Here is a 22,812-nt window from a genome sequence, read left to right as displayed (position 1 = left end):
CATCTATCTAAATGGTTAAATCATTTGTGTCCTTTCGAATCTATGTTTCTGCGATGCATTTGCATGAATGAAAATGAAATCCTGAATACTGGTATGACTGCTTTATTTGAGGCAGGTACTGCTGTACGTTTATGACTTAATCCTCAAAGAGATGAGCATTTCTGAATCCTCCAGTGCTGCTTCTCTATGAAGTTATTTGAGCATAGCCACTGGCATTAACAATAGCACTGTCTATGTCTGCACCTGATGTTGGTAACTCCTGCTCTTCAGGGAATGTGCATTTTCTTTTTAAAGTTGGCAAACAGTAGGGATGAAACAGTTAGGGAAACTTTGTCCAGCAAGTTTCATAGATCTTTAGACAGAGGAGCAATGATAGTTCAAATTCTTTATGATAAGTGCATGAAAGTGATTATATTGAATGCCTTTTTAGCACATTGATTCACTATTTTGTGTTTCAATTTTTCCTTAGGAGCATTTTGGAAGGCACCTTTTCATATATGCCTTTTCATAGCTTCTAACAGAGCAGCAAAACTTCAGAGCACAAGGTCTATAATACACCATTTCTTAATCAGAAAAAATCCTTTGTCTGTTGTTCAAAGAGCTGTCTAAGAGCAGTCTTCACTAGCCTCAAACTGAGACAAAGTAGGATATTCAAAAGATGAAAGTGAATTCATACACCATTCACTACTAAGGATCTGGTTGTCAACCAGTAGGCGCATGCCAGAGAGGAACAGATTTATTCAATTTATTCAGTGCTTTCAATAACCAGGATGATATCCAGTAAAAAGAGAGGTTAAACTAGCAACAGTAATTATGATGCCTAAATGTTTTTATATGATTTTTTTTTTCCTTTTCCCTCTCCTCAGAGCTCCAGAACAGCTCGCTCGGAGGAAGACCGGGACTCACAGTGGGATGCCTGGGGCTCGTGGAGCGAATGCTCACGCACCTGTGGAGGAGGAGCCTCCTACTCGCTGAGACGCTGCCTGAGCAGCAAGTAGGTGGCTGAACGTTTTTTTACTTCATTGGTGGAAAAATTCAACCTACTCGTACGTGTCAGACCGTAAGAAGTAACCAGTGGGGGTCTTGACCTACATTGACCAAATCTTGACCAAAATTTCCATCTCGGTGTCAAAAAATTACGGTGGTGGTTGTTTTTCTGTTTGGACAAGCAGCCGACATGCTTGATAAGGCAACACCCTTTAAAATATAGCAAGAACCCATAGACATAAAAAAGTCGTCTAGACAGCTTGAAAGGCTGCCATCTTCTGAAGCTGAGGCTTCCCTCCACTTTCACCCTATAAGCAGTAAGAGTTGTCATGTACTCATACCAGAATACAGATAATTCACTACATTTAGTACTCCATAGCATCACCCACACTGACTATAAAAGCAACACATGAATCAAATGTGGCATCCCGAGCTATATAAGAAAGACTAACAATTCTACAAAGGCCATTTTAGAAATTAAATTTCAGGTAGGAAGTCTTCAATACCAGCAAGGCCCCTCCCAACAAACAGAAATAAAATGGTCTGGTATAAGGGTGAATTCTAGGTACCCTGTCAGGCACCTGAGATTTTATTCCTACCCAATTACTAGCTTGCAATGGACATCTTTTCCACTCTGTATTTTATGTAAGTTTTACCAGCAAAATATTTCTAGCAAATATTATTTCTATCTACTTTAGGAAAAAATTTACCTGCAGTAAACATGGTATATGTTATATGGTGATAAATATTAAGAGATTTCTGATAAAAGATATGAAGGGAAACTCCAGACCCAAACTTTATGGCTTATTGCCATCTCTGATATGTTATATATTGTAGGATAAAAGAAATATAATACAATTTTCCATCCTGCATACTTTCTTCCATATTTTTATTCATGTGCTTGTAAAACTGATGTTAATATAACAAACAGCGGCCATACAGTGCAAATAATTTCCTCTGTCTGACATTTTAATATGTGCTGTTGTTTAGTGAAGACCGGAAACAGCATAAGGCATTGAACCATAACACCAGAATAGGATATTGTGTATTTTAGCTTTATCTGTGAACAGTCTCCTAGCAGCCCCATTTATTGAGTTGACTGTGTGCAAAAGTCTGCTGGAAGAAAAGATAGGCAAAGGTGACTGTTGAAATAAGTAGAAAACAAGTATTTTGCTATTCCATTCCCATACATTAAAAAAAAAAAAAAACAACCAACAAAAAAAAAAAACCCCAACCAAACAAGTTTTAAACGTGAGACCAGATTCTAATACCTTGTTAGTTTCATGGCTGGTTGTGATTCTGAATTCACCTCAAAATCTGAAATTTGAGAGACAGAAACTTAATTTTGATCACAGTATATCATTTTCCATACTTAAAAAAAAAAGTGACCTTCAATACGTTGCTTTAATGTTAACATGAACCCAGACATATCAGGAGATCTGGAGAATCTGAGAAATAGATTCTGCATTCTCTCCTCCCTCATGAGAACTGTCTCTGTAGGTTCTAGAGGGTGAATCTCAGTGTTACAAATCGTAGTAGTTGTTGTCATAGTCTTCTCCAATATGTGAGTAATAACCATTTCTTCTGGACACTCTTTGATTATTGTGCTATTCAGGACGACCCTGAAGCTCCACCAGTGGAACAGGGAATAACCTCATAAATCACATGGAATTGTGTTTCATACACTACCTTACTACTCTTTTCAGCAGACAAGCAATGCTTCCTGCCTTAAGAAACCAAGCACAAACTATGACCCATTCAGACATGGAAACCTCCAATTTTTGGGATAGAAAGCAAGGAGTTAATTAGATGTGTGGCTTTTGGCAGCCACTAGCAATAAATCATAAATAGTAATATTTGTCCTGGAATTAGCACTCCATCAAATTTGTGATGGTTTTTCGTTTTTCCTGATCTATGTGTAATTGTTAATTAAGTAAATGGTTGAAATTATTAATTTTCCTGCTAAGCAAGCATTTTAAGCTGCTAAGTCAGAGAGGGAGCAGGGTAAAGAAACTTATCAAAGGTTTCCAATAAGCCTGTTCCCAAGAGAACTTCAAAGCTGACAAGGCTTGATCAAAATGTCTGTCTCTGAGGGACAATTTCTTGGTCAGTACAGTTTATCTCATGTATTTGTTGTTTGTTATTTCACTGCAGCTTGAAGGAGGATACTAGATTATTCTGGAATATGAAAACTGGCAACATATTTAGAACAAATTGGAAAAAATTAATCCTAAATATTTCTCATCCTGGAAGGAATGTTTATAACGCCTAGTATCTTTTTGTTCTGTATGAGATGACTTTCAGACCATCACATGAATAGAGAGAACCTAGTGCATCTGCTTTAAAGAATGCAAAGACTAATTGCCCATTCTTAAACACCATTCATATATATAGCTAAATAAAGGAAACCAGCTTTCTTTCTAGCTTTTATTTGCCAAAGATATGTTCGTGCTTGTGTTGTTTGTTTTGGGAACATGTTTTGTGTTAGGCCTTCACAGCTGTGGTGAAAGAATGGAAAGTGTTAGTGAAAAATTCTGTATTCTTGTGTTTTAAATAGCAAAAATTTCGGGGTAGTGGCTGTTTAACAGTACATTTCATTAGAACAACTGGTTCTGATTATGCTAAGCACATTATGATAGTGATATAAATACATATGCCAGTCAGGGCATATGTAAATACATATAAATACAAGCAGACAGAGTTGTCAGCCCAAGTCAAATGTATGTCCTGGTATCCCAAGCTGACAGCAAGCATTGGGTCACTACATGGGCAGAATATACCCCAGGAAAATTAAGTTTTAGTAATTAAAGTACCAAAATTCAAAGGATTGCACTTTTCATGCTCTTTATGCACATTAACTCTATAACTTCTGATATTGTTGTTATTTACACAAAAGGACAGACACCCTTTAAATGTTACTGGGTTTTGCCTCAACTCACTTGAAAGTAAACCTTGCAGACTAATTATATATTAGGTGGAGGGGTAAGTATTTTTTGTCATTTTATCATCCTAGAGTGTTTTGCCCTTCAGTTTTCCTGTTTGTTTTTTTGTTTGTTTGTTTATTTGTTGTTTTTTTTTTTTCATTAACTGCCAAGCAGCACTACTCATGAAAACCTGTATAAAGGAGAACCACAGACCACTTCTGTTTTTCTTGAGGGCCAAACTACCAGCACTGGAGCTTCTATAGAGAAGCAAATTTTATTAGCTATTGGCTGCTTTGGGTACAGGGCTTATGAAAATACAGGTAGAGAGGCACTGCAATATGGACTTTGCCCTCTTGCTTGGAATCCAACTCTTATCTGTTGCAATCTGTTGATTGTGCAGCACTGCTGGCATTTGTCATGTAGCATAACAATTGATAATAACTGAAATACCTTCCATTCAGGTTTTAATAAGTGTCTATATGGATTCAAGCAAACTCAAACAAAGTAAAAGTAAATAGCTAAATTAAATATCTGAAATTCATATGCATTTATTTCCTATACTGAGGTACAGATTCAAATTGTAAAAGAAATTATAAATTCTTCTATTCATTTGTTCACCCATTCTGATCTAAAAATATTCTCTTTTCTGGAATTGTACTTTACATATTGATGAGTACTACAGTGGTAGTGATACCATTTCACTCTGTCTAGGCTTGGCAAGAAGATAATTGTGGGGTTTTTTCCTATCATCTTCCAAAATTACTATCACTTTCTTTTAAAGTTAGGCTTCATGTAGCAGAATATAAGCATGTCCTAGAGACTTGAAAATTATTTTTGCTCATAGTAGATATATAGTCTATTCTTCAAACTGCTTAGAAACCCTTCATGTTACTCTTGCTTCTGTTTATGAAAAAACATGAGAATAGTTTCAGTGTACAGCAGAGTGCTAAGCTAGTTAGGGAGTCCCAAGGTTACAGAATCTGAGCTAAAGGGCCAAAATTTCAGATCATAAGGGAAATAAGGTGTAAATTTCTGAATAGAATGGAGGTTCTCCACCACTGAATGAGGGTTTTATATATATCAGGTAGCAGAAGAAAGCCAACATTAACATTTTCCTGACAAATTTCCCTCAGTATAAAATTGTCCAAGATTTTAAAAAGTCAAAACAAAACTAAAAAACATTAATAGGACAAAACAAACAAACAAAGAAAGAAAAGCACACATTTAAAAAAAAAAAAAGATGGAACAAATGCGAAAGGGTTAATCCCAGGATTATTCATGCGCTTCCTACTGGCTGTGTTACTTACTGGAACATATTTTTCTCTCCTTTTGAAATATCTCCCTTTCTTTCTTCCCCTAATGTCTGCCTTTTGGTAATGCAAGTGAACTATAAATAAGAAATTGCCTTTCTGCTAGCTCAGGCTGCTAAATTAGCTGAAGTGATTCACTGCTTGTTGTTCAGCCCATTGCCATTGCGTTCTGCAGAGTGAAAACAATAGATCTGCAAAAATAACTCTCTATAAAAAGACATACCTTTGAAGGTTAGGTTTCATAAACCAGCTAAAATAGCTAAAATTAGGTCAACTTTATGATATGTGCATTTTTAATAAGACAGAAAGGGCCTAAAATAAATCATATTTTTTTCATTAAGTAATAATGTTTTCTAATTTTGATCACACATATTATTGATTTACAAATCAAACATCCAATAATTTCTGTTTGTCAGACAATGATGGAATAGATGCATGTCATTCATGTTAGTTCGAAGTTAAATAAGAGAATAAGAAACTATAAATAACATTTCTGACTGGCATTGAAAACAGGATACATCAAATACTGGATATTTGAAGAAATATTGTTTTAAGTTTCGTCTGTATACGAATTTGCTGCCAAAATATTGGCTACTGTTGCTGCTTCACAAATGAATTTAGAATGCAGTCCCAGCGTCTTTGACCCTTATTTTCAGACTGCATTCACAGAGTCATCTGTCTCAGATGTGAAAAACTTCAGAATCTCCAGGAATCAAAGCCCCTAACACTGATAAAAAGTCTTTTAAAATTTCTGAGTGAAAATTACAATGGTGCTGTTATGTAGGTTGGGAGTTGCTTCTTCAGATAGAAGCTGACATATATTACTGTAATTGTTGTGTAATGATTGACATAAATGCAGTTTGCTCTATTCTGGCAGTACTAAATAAGCCAGGTTAGGCTTTTAAACATTTATGAAATGTTCCTATACTGGTCAAAATAATAATTTTAAGTACTGTGGAGTTTTATGACTTTGAGAATAAGCCCTTTTCTAGTTTAAGGTCTGCAGAACAAAGAGCTAAATATTTGTGCACAAATGCTTTCAAAGTTGAATGCATCCCCAAAAATAAATGGCATTCTTTTGAAGCATATCACATCACTCATACAAAGTACAGCCAATGTCATAAAATTCTTAGGTGACCTGCACTATGAAATCGTTTAGGAGGCTATTTCTCATTCCCTTGTTTAGAACTGTATCTGTATACTAGTGTAGTATGTATAAGGACCTTCAGGATACCTGAATTGCTGGGGTTTTTTCTGCTTCAGTTGATAATTCTAGATGGTTTCCTCTGTAAAGGACATCCGCCATGATATAGTGTATGATACCAAATAGCTGGAAGAAATTTTTAATTTCTTTAGTTTATAAGTGCCTCTAGCTAAGTGCCACCTAGCAGCATTTTAAAAAGGAATTTATCATTCTCTTTACACCGCGATTAGTGAAATCTGTAATTATGAGAAGTTTGAAACCATTTTCTGATTTCATTTGATGGAAAAATCTTTCCAAATTTTTGGGAGAGACTACAGGTCTCTTTCTAATGGCAGAAGCAGCAGGCAACATATCTGAGTCAACATGTCAGTGGTATAAGAAACTGCACATTTCATGCAATGTAAATCAGCATTGTAATCTGTGGAGTGACTGCAGGTGGTCTTCAGAAAACCAGTTAGACACACTGTGATGGCTGTCCTAATTTCTGGCTTCAGTGACTTACTGAAATTATATCTAAAATTATAGAAAATGGTTTCCTAGTGTTGTTTTCCTGTGGAATCCCTTGCTAGAACGGACACAGAGATGTTATGTATTGGTGTTTTGGGTGAGAAACTGGTGTGTAGTAGAATGAACAGCACTCATCGTTGTACATACAGGTGAGTGATGGATGTGGTCTCCATAAATGCACCTCTCTGTTGAGAAGTAGCCTACCAAACAAAAATGTCTGTGAAGCCCTCATTCAGATGACATACTGTTCATATGTCCAGGATCACTGGAAGAGCTCTCGACTATTCAATAAATCTGTTCCTGGGCTCAAATTTAAAAGAATTAAATCAGTGAGGCCTTTGCATGATGTAGAGTTTTTGTAAGCCTTAATTCCTATAAGAAACTGAAGATGTGATTCTTTAAAGACCCAAGCATTAGAATGTAAATAAGAAATTTCAGTGGAGGTAAGCTAACACACATGATTTAGATGTTGGTGCAAACTTCCTCAGAGAATGGAATCCTGTTCAGTGTGTTTGTTTTATAAAGACCAGCTGCAAAACCTGGATTCTGCTCTAATTTCTAGAATGTTCAGATTTGGGGTGCTGGTACCATTGGGCCTGTGTTACAGTCTATATGGTATATTTGTAATACACTACAAGAGGTGAGATTTTGTACTGTAGCTCTTTCCACTTGGCTTGTGACAAGACGTCTCATCCTTGTTTTTCTGAAAGGCTTTTTTTAAAATTTATTTTTGCTTTTATGCCTTTCTTGCATAGTGAAAAACATTCACACTTAACAATTCACAATGTAATTGCTTTCTGTATATCTGCAACATATGTTGTATGTGCAAATCTAAATACACTTCTTAAAATATTCCTATGAAAATAAAAAATACTGCAGTGATGAAAACATATATAAGACTGCTCAAAATAAACAGTACCCTGAAAGCATTATGGCAGGTTTTCTTTTGTATTTTCCATTTTTTTCTTAAATTGGATCTTTATTATTCTAAGTGGACTAGCCAGTCTTATTTTTCTGAGTTTAGGGAGTGTTATTTAATGCCAGATGTTACTTAGAAAACAACAATAAGTGACTTAGAATGACAAAAAGAAAAACTTAGAAATAAAAATTTACCAGCATGATAGTGTGAAAACTATATTTAAAACTTTGCTAAATTCTATTTAAAATACACTTACTAGTCAATGAGATGGCTGGCCTTGTTATATAAGGAAATTTAGTTAAACATTACTTTCCCCTTGTGAGCCCATCTGTAACCATCACATTCCCAGTCTTTCTTCACAGGAGAGGTGTTTCACCCCACTAATTATTTTTGTGACCTGGATCTGCTTGCACAGCTCAGGTTCTGCCTGTTGCTGGGGACACAGACCTGAGCACAACATTCCAGATGGAGTCTCATGAGAGCATAGTGGAGGGAGAGAATCATCTCTCTTGACTGGTGGCTGTGCTTCCCTTTATGCAGCCCAGGATAAAATTGTCTTTCTGGACTGTAAGTGCACACGGTCAGCTCATATTTAATTTTTCATCCACCAGTACCCCCAAGCCCTTCTCTGCTCTTGGTCAATTCATCACTCTGTATTTATAGTAGAGATTCCTCCCGTGCAGGATCTTGTGCTTGGCCTTGTTGAGCTTCATAAAGTGCATATGGGGCCATTGATGCCAAGTATAATAACATCATTTACATCAGAATTACTGATTGTCTAATACCACGGTTGTGAAAAATGTTATTTATTTTAAAAGTTGGCCTTTCGTGGCCCCAGATCAGTACACATATTTTTATTTACCTTGCTGGTTTTCTTCATGTACTGACTGAAGTTAGTATTTTACCTCCTGGTTGTTTATTTTTTTGACAGCAGAAGAAAGAATATTCCTATGATCTGTAACTAAACTTGCCAGGAAAATTTGGCTTGTGCATCCATGCCCACTTTTCTTGTCTCAAAGTTAACTATTTATGTAACTCTTCTGGTGTTTCACATTTCAACAACATGCAGGAACTTGTAGGACACAGTCTTCTAAACACAGAGAATAAAAGATTGCTACAAACGCATGGCAAAACATACCAGTGGATGTCAACAACCCACGGTGGCAGGCAAAGTGCTTGTGAACAAAAGGGTATGGAAAAATATTTTTAAATCTTTGCAAATTATTGTTGATTTAATGATTTAGACATGAGTTTAGCAGATCCAACAAAATAGTTTCAAAAAGTGAACTCCTTAAAGTCAATACAGTCCTGATGCATCTTTTTGTTCATAACAATTTGGCATTCAGGGCCTTCCTTCTCATTTCCTTTACAGGAGAAGGAAAGGGTAAAAGAGACAGGTTATTCCTCAGAGAAGCAGAAACACAGAAATTGTTGCATTGAGGATGACAGGGGTTCATAACACTGTGCCACGTTTGGGAAAGAAGTGGGAGCACCAGTGTGAAGAAAGGGCGATGCAAGAGGGTGTTATGGCTGTGTGTGCAGCCTGGCTTCACCCACAGCCTCCCTAAGGTCCCATGGGGAAAGACAGACCCACAGCATACTTATCTCACAGGTACAATGCAGAAACCAGAATCTGTCCCATAAAAGTGGCTATCAAGGGGTGTGAAAATAAAATAAAATTATTCAACATTGCCTCAACTTCCAAACCCTGTAGTGAACAGCTGCATCAAAATTCATATGCACAAAAATAACCCACCCGTGGTTCATAGTTGCTTATTTATGTGCAGGCTTGTTTCTTAAGAAAAGCAATTCAAATTGTGATGACTGCTGAGAGTGGCAGGAATTGATGAGGTCCTCCTCTGAAAATCTCTTTGATAGTCTTTGGTAATTACAGATAAAGGCAACTTTGGCAGGAGGTTGCTATTCTTTCTGGCATCGATTTTTGCAAGGCTTCTAACTCTAGCTGAGCACAAATACACATCTACTTGAGACCTTGGAGGAGGGGGGACTAGAACTAAGTCCCTCTATAAACTGGAGCCTGGAGAAATAAATACCAGGGGTTTGGGTTGTTTACATTAAGAGAAGTGAATATTTTAATATATTAGAAGTTGTTAACCTCTTTCAGAAACTTTACTGGAAACAAGTGACTAAGTTTAAGGAATGAAACATGATTCCCAACAGCTTGCTTTTCTTTCATATTCACATGATAATAATTCCCTGTCAAGCCAAACCCTCAGCTACCTTTTTCCACTGAAAAATCCCCTGCAGCGTAGATAACAGAGAAGGCTAGAAGTACTGCTTATTTCTCCCACTCTTCCTGTGCTCTTCAAGATGAACTTGGCATTTTGGTTGACTTCTGAGTTTTCCTACTGGCTGTGTGTACTCCTTGTTGGTAGGAGTTGTCATTTATATCCTGCAGAGATCAGAGGATAAATGATGACTGTATCTCACAACATGGGCTCAGTAATCTGCCATGATCCTTGCTTGCATGTTAAAGGCTCAGTGCTGTGGAATTCTGCAAAGTGTCCATGCTGAGATATGCGTGTAAATCTCATGAGTTTGAATTCCAAAATAGTTGCTTGTGCTTAGGAGACTCTGGAATACTGTCCTGAGGTAAGGTAGACTGGAAACAGAAACTACTATGCAAATCTGTTGTGAAAATATATCATCTAGGTCTGAAAGCTGTTTACCTGTTTTTGGCTGATGGGTGATAACTAGGAAACAAATGAGTTTAAACAAGCAAACTCAGAAATATGGTCTTGCTGAGGAAACAAGGAGAATTTTCCAAGAGTGTTTCCTAGTCTTCATGAATCATAAGAGCACTAGCTGCATCCAGAATTGCACATTTTATCTGAACATCCCTGGCCATTGGACACAAGAAGAAAAATGGAAGAAAAGAATGGAATAGTTGTTTTGTCCTATATCTAATGAAAGAACCTATTCTTTCCCCTAATGCACAGAATAAGTGAAAATTAAGTGTATTTTTTATTTGAAAAAAGATAATATGAAGAAGCGGTGAAAAGAAGAAGAAACTGAGAAGCCGCTGATAGAAAGGATGCTAAAATTTTCCTGGATGTTCAGTGGTTCTAAGATTAATCAGTTACAGTATTTGAAATTGTACTAATAGTGAGTCCGTGTGAGGCAAAGTAATGTCTGACAAGTTGTGTGGCGTTTCTGAGAGACACATGGGGCAAGTATGAAGCTTGATGAACAAGCTATTCAGTGTGGTAAATGAGGCCTGAACTAGGGCTGCCTGCATTCTGCATAATATACTTTTTTATTTGCTATCTACCTTAGCAAAGTACATTTATTGAATGCGATATAAACGGGTTTCCACACTATTTTTCCAAGTTTGCCTGTATTGCTTAGGAATTACTGGAATAGTGTGTGGGCGAGGGGGTGTTGCTTCGGTTTTTTGTTGTTACTGGGTTTTTTAGTTGGGTTTTTTAGTTCACAGTCTATTATGAATATAATTTTATTATTGTACTGCCAAAACTAATTTTTTTCTACTGCTAGATACTCTGTGCACATTTTTCACTTCTGTGCAAGGTTGTAAAGATCAGAATTCACTGAAATTAAATATATAATGCTACAAAATCATTGAATTAGTGGTAGTGATAGCGATTAGTGATATTTCTGTTGCTCTTTTAATATTATTTTTATATGCCAAATGCTACACAACAGAATGCGTTATCTTTCCATTTAGATTTATTCTGAAAATGTGATGAGGTTTATTTACATGTTTGTCTCCTCTTGTGATCATTTAGAGAACTGAAGTCTGTGACTACTGGATGAATTTCACAATTAAGTCTTGTGAATAATGAAGATAGGGAGGATGACTTCAATAAATTAAAGGAAACTTATTCCATTTATTTTAGAATTAACTCAGTATGGGAAAAGTTTATCTGCTTTAAAAAAAAAAGGTAAAAAAAATCAGTGCAGATTCTACTGTCCTTTCTCTTGGATTGTTCAAAACGGTTTGGATTCTAAAAATCAAGCTTGGCAGGCATTTATTCTTGAAGGAATGTGTGCTTGTTAAATTCTGGCCCAAAAAAAGGAAGGGGGAGAGGGGAGAAAGTTGTGAAATTAAGAAATTAAAACGGTTAGGAATTCTATTCTTTTGAAGGATATATTTTAAAAGCCAAACCCTGCCTTCTGATTTGCACGAGGGCCTCAGCAGAGTTTACTGTCTGAAGTCATGAAACTTCACCTCAGGTCAAATGCTCAGAGTACATGCTGCTGACTGCTAGAAAGGTATCTGGCTGTTGACCTTTCTTTTGGGAGCCCTGCCAGCATTCGGGCTGGCATGGGTCTGCTGTGGGACAACAGGAGGAGAGCCATGAAGAGCACATGTCAGGGTATGTGCTCTCCTTGACCTCATTGGGCCCGGCTGCTCTTGGAATGCTGTTCTGCACCAGCAGAAACCCTGAATTGAGGGGAAGATTTATGCTCTCCTTCTTCCCTCATATCAAATTGGGAAAAAGCTATGTCATGCTAGCCTGAAAGAGGGTAAATCTAAACCGAAAGAGAGTAGGTTTAAAGGTTTAAGTTAAATGTTATGAAGAAATTTTTTACTGTGAGAGTGGTAAGACAACGAAACAAGTTGTCAGGAGATTTGGATGTCTCATCCCTGAAAGTGTTCAAGGCTAGGTTGAATGGGGCTCTGAGCAATCTGGTCTAGTGAAAGGTGTCCCTGTCCATGGCAGTGGGATTGGAAGTAGATGGTCTCTTCCAGCTAATATACTATGAGATCAAGTTGCTGCAAGCATAGTTCCTTCATCCCACTGCCCATTTGTTCCCAAGAAGACAAAGCCTGCCTGTGCAGACTGTGCCAGTGCTGGAGTGTGCGCCCAGGTAGTCACAGAGCTATGTCCTTGTGATATCATTAGGAATTGCTTGGAGACATGAGACATTATTCATATCATTCAAATATTGTTTTCCAGTTAAGTTCTGTATTCTTGCTTCTAATCTCATTTACAAGCTGATGCTACCTCCTAGAAAGTAATTCTTAAAGCAAAGGTAGGAAACTTAGGAGTTGTAGATTTCATACCTCAGTAGGGACACATAACCCTTTACTTTGGGGAAGAGAGTTGGTGGGGGACTAGGTGGTTAGAGATGCATATGGGGAAGTTAATAACATAGTAAATATTATATGTTGGCTTTTTGTATTCAGCTATTAACATTTTTGGGTTTGTTTTTAATTTTTGGACACAGGACCTGTGAAGGGCGAAACATCCGGTACAGGACATGCAGCAATGTGGTAAGTGAAGCACAGCTTTGATGTGATACAAATCATCACATATGATAAGCACATCCATATTACTGCAAACAATTTGGTAAAGTGATAGTGAGAATATTGTAGCTATCTAAACTGCTTTTGTGTCAGAGGACCACAGGACCACAGGCAAACCTTTGTCAGTTTCTTGAAAAGTGGAGAGATTACAGCGTAGCCTGATGCTAAAACTGTCTGGAAGTGATTGCAGTCACAGCCACCATGAATAGAGTCAGTGAAACTTCAGAGTTGTTGTTGACCTTCCTTGCAGAATCACAACATATTGTGTTCCCAGTAGTACTTTGATAACCAGCTGGTTCACGTTGGGTAGTCTGTCAGGCTGGAGGATTAAGCTGTTAAGAATTGAAGACAAGTTAGTAGAAAATATATGATTCTATGATTCTATGTATTCCTGTTCACTTGTGTCCTCACAGCATTTTAATCCTGTTGTATGTCTTAGAAAAGCAGTTTTACATAGCTTGTACTAGTGTTTTGGCATTTCCAAAGGCTCTTGCTGGTTTTTTTGGGTATTTTGTATGTGGCAACTATAGTTTTCAATACAATAAAGTAAGAAACTTCAACTTCTGTCTCAACAAAGTGAAAGTGTGTTTTCACTGGTGAAAATTGAAATAGAGGCTTTCATATGGAAAGTTTTATTGGGTGCCAAGAATAGTAAAGGTTCTCAAGTTACATGGAGAAATGTCAGTTTTACCAGTAAAGATGGAAAATAAAATCAAACGTACAGCAGGCCAAGCTTTCTCATGCCTGATAGGGACATATTCAGGAGCTTTTCAATACATGGCTTTGTTTAGAAAGTTTAAAAGTTTAACTTTAAAAAAAAGGAATATATTTGCTAATATTTAGCTTATCTTTTCTTCAATAGAACACAGTTCATAAAGAAAGAAACTGCTTCTATCTGAGTAGCAGTCTCCAATGCAGTAAGATTTCTCTCTGTTCTTTAGGAGTTGGGCTTTGATAATCCCTGTGAACCCCTTCTAATTCAGAATATTCTGTAATTCTGTGATTCCTCTGAAAGTTGTTCTGATTGTATTGTTTGAGTTCCTGAAATGTCTCATCAGTCTACCCTTCACCTTCCCTGGCTGACAGCAACTGGTGTAGTTAATAAATAGATTTGCTGGCAGATTAGCAGTCCAGTTTTCCTCTGAGGAACTTAGGCTACACCACATCTGTGCAAGGAATGGGAAATTTGATTTCTGCTAGTCAAGTTGCAGGCCATAGCTCTGCTATATGACACAAAAAGAAAATAAAAAGGAAAAAAAAATAAAAGGAAAGAAACAAAGAGATACTGTTAAAGGCTAATTGGACTACAATTAAACTCATTTGGTTTGTTTTGTTTGGGCATTGTGTGCACATTGTGGCAGTCCCTTTCTGTGTCTGACCTGCCCTTGTATATGTTAAGAGCAGAGAACATCCTGCTCTGCTGCCATTGAATGTTCCTGGATCACTCTGATGAAAGGCTGGGGCTTTAGCTGGGTTGCAACCCTTATTTTGGAATCACGAGTTTCCAGGATAAGGAATATTTCTTTAGATGTTATTTTTAGCTTAGGTTCTGCTTTGCAAATGTGCACCTGAACAGTTTTCTTTCAAAATAAAACCTTGCATAGTTTTGCAGGCAATTCCTTTATGTGTCTTGTATTAGCAATACTGGCTCCAGCAGTGAGGCATACAGCTGCAGAACTCTATTTCATACCGAATAATCCAAAATGAAGCCTTCAAGCTTTCAGCTTTACTATGATGAAATCAGTGACAGTTTTTCCAATGAAATATGAACACCCAGAATTGCTTTTATGATTTCTAACCATTTTGGGGGGGGACCATAAAAAATGTCTTGTTGCTTTATAAACCTAAAGCTATTTAGGAACCCCAGACTGCATCTCTAAAATCCCCTCTGTTACTGAATTGTGCAGCTGTAACACTGAAATACTCTTTCAGAATAGTAAAAAAGAAAATTAAAATTAAGTCAAGTACTTTGTCATTAATGAAATCTACTCTTTTGTCTCCACAATCCAAGCCTGCATACACACAAATTGGATCTTGGAGGCAACTCATTAAGCTCCTAGTGTGCTGTGAAATTGTGCACTAGAAAAGATCCACAATATTGTGTGTAATTTTGTTAACTCAGATTTTGCCTTTAAAGATTTCATCCAAAAAGACATGGAAAATTCAGAGGATGGAAATTCCAGGCTCATGACACCTACGTTTTCATCTCTTACCTGACAGTCCTTGAAAGCAGAAAAGATCAAATCCCCCCTTTGCAAGCTTTCATTACCATTATCTTGTGCATAGCATTGAGGAATGATGTTCATAAGTGGTTTGTTTTGGGGTTTTTTTTTGCAAGCTGTCTTTCTGTGAACTTACGTGTTTTTTTAATGACCATACTCTTGCAGGAAAGGACGGGTAGTCACATATACTAAAAACAAATTATTTTAAATGTGAAATTGGAGAATTGGAAGAATAGTTTTGGAGTCTGGCAATGAACACGTTTTATAGGCACTATCATTTGCAAGATTTTGCTACAGCTGGTTTTAATTCATCTTGAAATTAAATTACACAAGGGGAAAAATATGAGATAAAGAAAAAGAGGCGAGGGGAAAGAGTGGCATGCCTGTTTTACCAGTGACCTATATTCATTATTCCAGAGGTGCTGAATAATTTTGCATAATAAATACTGCAGGAAAGACTGATACTGCTGTCTGTAAAGCTTCTGAACAGTCCTTGAAAGAATAAATCCAGTCCGGTATATTTGCCACTTGCATTGCCTGTTGTTGATCAGAAACTGGAAAGATTATGAGTATGAAGCCACATGTGTAAATAGTAAAAGAAGGAATGAGAGAATCTGAGGATGATTTAGGGTTGAATTGCATCTGCGTTTTTTCTTCTTAGTATTCACATTGACTTAAGCATATTTCCAGCCATTTTAGAATATAATCATGGGAGAGAGAGGGAGTAATTTGTTTTTCTTTAGAAAATCAATCTGAATGCAATGAAAACATGTTTTTGCAGTATCTGGGTTGTTATACTGAACATTATGCAAGATAAACAAATATAATTCCAAACTCTGAGTAGTGTTTTTTAACTTGTTCTCTTTCTATTTTTTTTTCCAAGCTAGCACACTCTTTTTTATTTCTTCTACGTGTGCTCTTGGTTGCCAGGTGCTTTCCAGCTTTTGTACCAGGCTGTCATGCACCTCATATGTCCTTTCTCTTTTTCAGTCCTTCTGCCACTCTGCTATCTTTTGCTTTCTCTTGCCTTCATTTACATGAAAATCACTCTGAAGGTTGGTTGTTGGAATATGTGCTGTCTTTATGCTTTTCTTCTCAATTATCAAAATTATTCTTGTGACTGAACGCATTTTTATCTTCCCTGATATTTTTCCTTTCCTTGCACTGCTTTCTGCATCAGAAAAAAATAAGAGAAAGAAAAAGAAAAAAAGCTGAGACTGACACTGAAGCTGGGCAACATAATTAGCTCTTTCAACAAGGTTCCTGTTAAACCTAAGATAAAATTTGTAGATTGTAGATCCCATTAATCAGGCAACAAAAGCTTCTAAACACCACCTGCAACTCTTTTTATATATACCTCACTTTCTTCACTTGGCTGAAGTACCAGCTGTAATGTCATCCCCCATTTTTGGCTTGCATTCAGACAAGCTACTTCCATCCCTGTTTCTTATCAGTTCATGCTGCATTTTGTATACACCAGAACGAATGTTGTTCATCTTACTTTCTACAAAATAACACAATCTCCTTTCATTGCTCTAAACTCCAGCCTGGAAAGTATCAAACCTAAACTTCCATATAAGTACATAATTCTCAGAAGCACTGGTTTATGTGTATGAGAAGTATCATCACCAAGTAAATATTATCAGACCTACAAGAATGATTAGCAGTTTAATTTTTCTACCCAGTGGTGATTAGAAATGCCATTTTGCAATTAAACCTCACAGTTTAAATTTTGCAATAAAATATTTTTTAAAAATTAAGCAAATTATAGGCACTACACATATCTCCTTACTAACATTCAATTTATTTAATGTTAATTTACTTTTTAAATTGATACTGAAATTCTTCCAAACTCAGATAATTTATTGTGACTACAGTCTGTCCTTCAAACTACTGGATTTTAATAGCTTCCATCTTATTTCTGATTGGCTGCATTTTAAAGCCGCAGTGTGTTATCAAGAAATTATGTCTTCATACTTGGCAACAAGTGCTTTTAGTATCTAGCAAATGACAGAAGCCTGGACTTCTGGATTTGCAATCTTCTCAGCAAGCAGAACTGTGAATCTGTGACAATTAAAAAATAGAACAAAAAAAGCCCCACATTATGTCCAGTTAATATACAAAGAAACTTTGTTGCCCAAATAACCTGAATTGCTTTCCTTATAGTAATATTTCATGACTTGTCAGGTCTCTGGGTAAATCACAGTTTTAAACCCGGTACTTCTGACAATAATTTTTTTAAAAAATTTGAACAGCTCCTTTTTAAGCTGTTGGATAATATAGTACTCTCAATGCCTTTAGAAAAGTATGCTTTAATATTATATACTTTTATTAGCTTTTGACTGAAGTTCTTGGAAGTTTTCATGCTGAAATTAAACTTACTGTATCTACAATTAAAACACTTGCTTTAATATTTAAAAAATATGGACAAAAAAGAAAAAGAAATTAAAATTACATGGAAGGCTACATATTGAATTATTTGCCAAAATGGGGACATACTTCCAAAAAAAAAAAGGCATTTTTAAGTGAAAAAAAAATTATAAATATTTATAATCATAAATATTAATGGAAGTTTGCATTATAGTTGACTGACAGTTTTAGCTCTCATCTCCATGCCATGTTTATTTAACACAGAGAACATTTGCTGATATTTCTCCATTTTCTTTGTATCTATTATTTTTCTCAACCTTCTCTCTGTCAGGTATTGCAATGTCTTGGGGTTCTTAAAGGAAGCTTTAGTACGAGCCCATCTCAATCTAAGCAACTAAGTATGATCCTAAGTTATTTCTAAGTTTGTGGGATTAGCCTATTGAAAAATCTGGCTGCAAGAAAGGTAATTCAGGCAGGGCGCTCAACAAGGCTTCAAAGCTGAGTGAAGTTTCTGTTAAATCCCGAGATCTCCTAAGTCTCTGTGTTTTTGTCTAAAGTTCTTTTTTGGTCTTAGACAAGCCCCTGCTTGAGGACTTCAGGTTTTCTTTCTCAGTAGGGAAATTGGTGCAGCTGAAACACCGTGAGTACTTCATGGAACTGGTTCAATAAGCTGTTCTGTCAGATGCTGCACAGAGTACTCCAGTTGTTAGGCATTTTTTGCACAGAGGAAAAGCTCCAGGTATAGTAAATCATTCTTGGCCTCTGCAAATATACAAGCAGATATATTGTAAACTGTTTTAAAGTTCCTCAACTGTTTCCACCTATCACTGCTCAGATAGGATCTTCTACATTTCATCCACTAAGTAAACTTTTAAAAGGCTGACCCTCTTTTGTCCTATGAAATCTGATCTACCTATCACCATCAAGGGACATCTGGGATTCATCTTATCTTTTCCACTGGATTGTTGATTAATAGAAATTGTTTTGAATGGGATTCAAACATGGCAAAACTCCATGGACCTTATGAATTACAATAGGGTAAAATAGGAGGTCAAGTTAAAAAAAAAAAAACAAAGAAAATGGATGCGAGAAAGAAAATGAAGCCATAATAATATGGGCCTCATTATATGTCTAAGAAGTGAGGATGAAACTCCTGCATATATTTTTAAATGGGTTTTATAGACCAAAAGGATTTCTGATCACCTTTAAAATAATACATATTTTCATTGCAGTACAGGAAATCTCAGCCTGACAGGATGAATAGAGATTATAGGTATCCAGCATAGGCTCAGTGTTTCAGTAATATCTCATGAGCCTTTGTGAGCTGAAGGCCATAAAAGACCTACCTAGGACTCAGAGTTAAAAAGGAGGAACAGTTGTTTCCTATTCACTGGAATTTTTTTGTCCCTAAAAAGCCTTAATGAATAGGAAGTTTGAAGATAAATGGACTTAGATGAAACTTTCAAGTTTATTAGTTCTTTCTGATTCTTCAAGGAATGCAATGGAAGCAGTTCCTCATATCTGCAGGGGCCCATAGATAATTTCCAAAAGAAAACAGAACTGGTAAGACTTGACTGTAGTACCAAAATTGGAATAACCTGAAGCAGGACTGTAGTAGATTTGTGGCCAGATACCAGGGCTGCCACGTGCTCCAAGCCAAACATAGGCCATGCTGAAATCTCCTCACAGAGCTGCACAGCCCCTGCAGAGATGCACTGCTCGTATTCACCACTGCACTGGCTTGGGCCATGACTTCTGCCTGTCTTGAAGGGTCTGTCAATCTGTTGTGCAGGCAGACGAGCTGCCTACTGTTATACAGTTCCCAAAATCAGACCCTTAGCTGGAGGAACACGTAACTTCACTCAGGCCAATAGACCAGTGCTAGCTGGCAGCTGTAGAGGGTCCCCTTCCCCTTCCCATTCCCCTTCCCCTTCCCCTTCCCCTAAACCACTATGCAAGTATCAAAAGCAGGTTGATTTTTTTCAAGAAGACTTTTTGGAGTTAGTCTATAGTTTCTCTTGTCCAAGAGCCAGAAGTGTAGAAATAAGGCACAGCAAGACTGCCTCAAAACAGTGGCTTTATCTAAAGGTGTGCAAAGTATTTAGAAGAAAATAGCAATTTACTGCTTAAAAATATATTCAAAAAAACATCGGTTTTGCCTTATCTTCTGTTTTCAGCAAGTACAATTCTTTTTATAGGCTGAGAACTTATATCTGGCTTTGATCATATGTTTACACAAATGTAAGCATCAAGAGGCTCTGATCCCCACTGACATATAATACAAACAAAAAATAATAAATTTTAAATGAAAACAAATAGATGTGGAAAGTTTTGTACAGATCCTATATTCTCGGTCTCAGTGACCCGCTTCTAAAAATAAGTAATATTCAGAATTCAGACCACAAATTTTCTCAATATTGTCACAAAAAATATTATACAGTTTTTGAAGGTGTTATACATGTACATGCAAGTACTTGTGCTTTCATAACCAGAAGGAAAGATCGTTCCTGAGAGAAAGACATCTCCAACACCTTCACTTAAATTTAAGATTCAGGATTTCAGAGGAGAAAAACTACTGTAGCAGGTTGTGACCTTTTTTAACATCTGTGTGCCAAGATAAGTATGTGTTCCTGTGTTTCTGACCGCTTGCATGTATTCTTAATCGCTTCAAGTTTCACATGAAAACTTTTAAAAACACAAGCTCTGCTGTTTAAATCCATTGTTTTATTTTGACCATAATATCAAAGACTGGAAGTATTTAACATCTGTCCTTGTCACCTGCCACGTCCTGAAGGCTTGTTATGTTGGAGAACGTTTTTTACTTCTTTGATTTAGAAGCAAAATCCAACACAACAAACATAGTATTGAGTTCTGTACAAAGCAGGATTATGAATTCTGTGTGTTGTGTGCTTTATTGGGCCTTTTTCTCTTTGTAAAAATAAAGCTGTTACAAGCCAGGAAGTTCTGATGGTAGAGCCAAGCTTGAACCAAACAAGAGAGTTGGCTTCGATTTCTGCAACTGAGCCTTGGCTTGGGTATCTGCCAAGCCAATAGACCTGACTGTATTCATTTACAGACAGAAAAATTCAGAGAAGGGTAGGCACCAGAAGATTTTGTGGTAGGAAAGAAGGCCACTGTGTTCTTCTTTTCTTTTTTGAAAATAGAACTAAACCAGATCATGGGTCAAGCAGTAACTGTCTTGTTGTTCATTCTTTGTATAAGAGCAGAGCATAAAGACCACTTTTTCTCTAATTACAGAGCTGTAGAGGAGCAATGAATTTCCCACATATTTTTCTGCTCGCTTCAGTGTCCAAACTTTGTCCTGTATCAAAAGTTTGCCCAGATAGTAAAAAGAGCCTGATTGCCCCTCAGTTTTTCTTTATATTTTAAAATCTAACTTGAAAAACTTGTAGCATTTTACTTTTTTTTTTAATCTTCTCTAATATATTGATAGAAAAACTCTCTTCTGAGTTCTCCAGCAGTAAAATACCACTTACAGATTTGGACTTTCAACCTCCACCTTAAAAAAAAAGGAAGAATGAGCTCTGGGTTATTGTTCTTTGATACATATTTTTCTAGAGCTAGATTTAACCCACATCCTTTTTTTCTCTTATGTCTTAATCCATTGAACCTTTTGTAACAGGGTGAATATTGCCTTCTACTTAGATCACAGAACTTTTGACTGGAGTTTGACTCTTTACTTTTGGGGTGCATTAGACTCAAATACAAAGTGAATTAATTGAAAATTTGCTCACGTGGTACAAAGAAAATTAGATGACAATCTGTGGCTAAGGCCACAGCTTGTATGTGTATGAAGTTAACAACAAGAAAGGTGTGGAGTATTGTGATCCAAGATTATTCAGCACTCAAACAAAATAGCCATAATAACATTCCAACAGTGAATGAGAGGCCAGAATGGCTAACCTGGGTTTAAGCCAAGGGCTTACAAATGACAAATTCATATCCAAGACTGTGCTATGTTCCTTCGAGAGGAGATTTGAAAGCTTAGTTTTTAACACAGATTTTATTTTAAATTTTTATACTAAAAAACTATCCATTAATGTCATGAAGTAACATGCAGCTTCCATATCTTTCATATCAAAGCTGTAATAATTTGCCCTTTAAAAAAATGAAGAAAACTGTTAGTGAATAAAGAAATAAAAAAAGGTCTGAGAAACAGAAATAATTGTTTAAATCAAAGAAGAGATATTTTCCTTCAACAGCAGTAAGACTTTCCTGACTGGGAGCATAATAAGGTGAATAAGGTTGTCATTAATGATTCTCTAATAGGAAGAAGTAGTTTAAGGGCAAACAGAGAATACAAATATCCTATAAATATATCGTCTAGTTATGCAGTTCTGTGTACATCAAAGACTTTTCATACCAAATCTATAATGGACATTTAAGATTGTCTGTGATTTAGGATTTAAAAAAATGTTATCATTCCCCAAGCAGAGGGTGCAACAACTGTTCATTTAATCTAGTATTTTACCAGATGTCATCCAGAAGCAGATCTCCTTATAGCAGTAAGGTAGAGGACTCTGCAATCTTAATAATCTGAAGCAGTCATATTGCCAGCATTTGTTGGTTTTTTTGTCTCAGTTCTTATGATGTTTAATGTTTTTCGTAAAGCTTAGCTCCTGTATTCCTGTAATTACGTGAGAAATTCAAGTTACTTCTAAGAAAACCCTAGTGAATCCCTAGCCTCTGTGGTTGCTTGCACAAGAAGACTTGAAATATCATTCTTCAAGGATCAAATACTGGAAAGGAAATAAAAAGAACTCATGTTTATTTTCCCTGAAGACTCATGGCTCCTTTAAAGCTCTTCTTGCTCTCTTGAGAACCCATCTAATGCTCTTCAGTGCTAAGTGGCAGCAAGAAATTGTATGTGGCTAAGAATAGCCTAAAATTCTTGTCAACAAGGTACTTTATGCAGTATGAGTGGTCTTTGGGTTTTATACCAGTTAAACTGAGTTCAGAGTTAGATTTATTTGTCTCACAAATCTCCTGAAGAATTAAAAAAGGGCTTTTTTAAAGGTCTTCTCAGTTGCAAGTCCCTAATTACATGAGCTATGA

The 22,812-nt window shown here is 36.5% G+C and overlaps 1 protein-coding gene across 3 annotated transcripts in view; it reads left to right on the top strand.

The window, feature by feature from the left end:
• ADAMTSL1 (ADAMTS like 1) overlaps window positions 1-22,812 on the top strand; it is a 190,988-nt gene that overhangs the window by 13,816 nt on the left and 154,360 nt on the right. For all 3 annotated transcript variants that reach the window (XR_015799574.1, XM_014871990.2, XM_014871904.2), the window contains exons 2-3: window positions 867-994; window positions 13,066-13,111. Coding sequence is in view for 2 of the 3 variants with exons in the window: in XM_014871990.2 (XP_014727476.2) it covers window positions 867-994; window positions 13,066-13,111 (174 nt within the window). In the remaining variant the exon portion in view is untranslated. The remainder of the gene's footprint in view (window positions 1-866; window positions 995-13,065; window positions 13,112-22,812) is intronic.

This window comes from Sturnus vulgaris, chromosome Z (assembly GCF_052056855.1).
Source record: "Sturnus vulgaris isolate bStuVul1 chromosome Z, bStuVul1.hap1, whole genome shotgun sequence".
Lineage (NCBI taxonomy): Eukaryota > Metazoa > Chordata > Aves > Passeriformes > Sturnidae > Sturnus > Sturnus vulgaris.
This window is presented reverse-complemented; position numbering and strand designations above follow the sequence as displayed.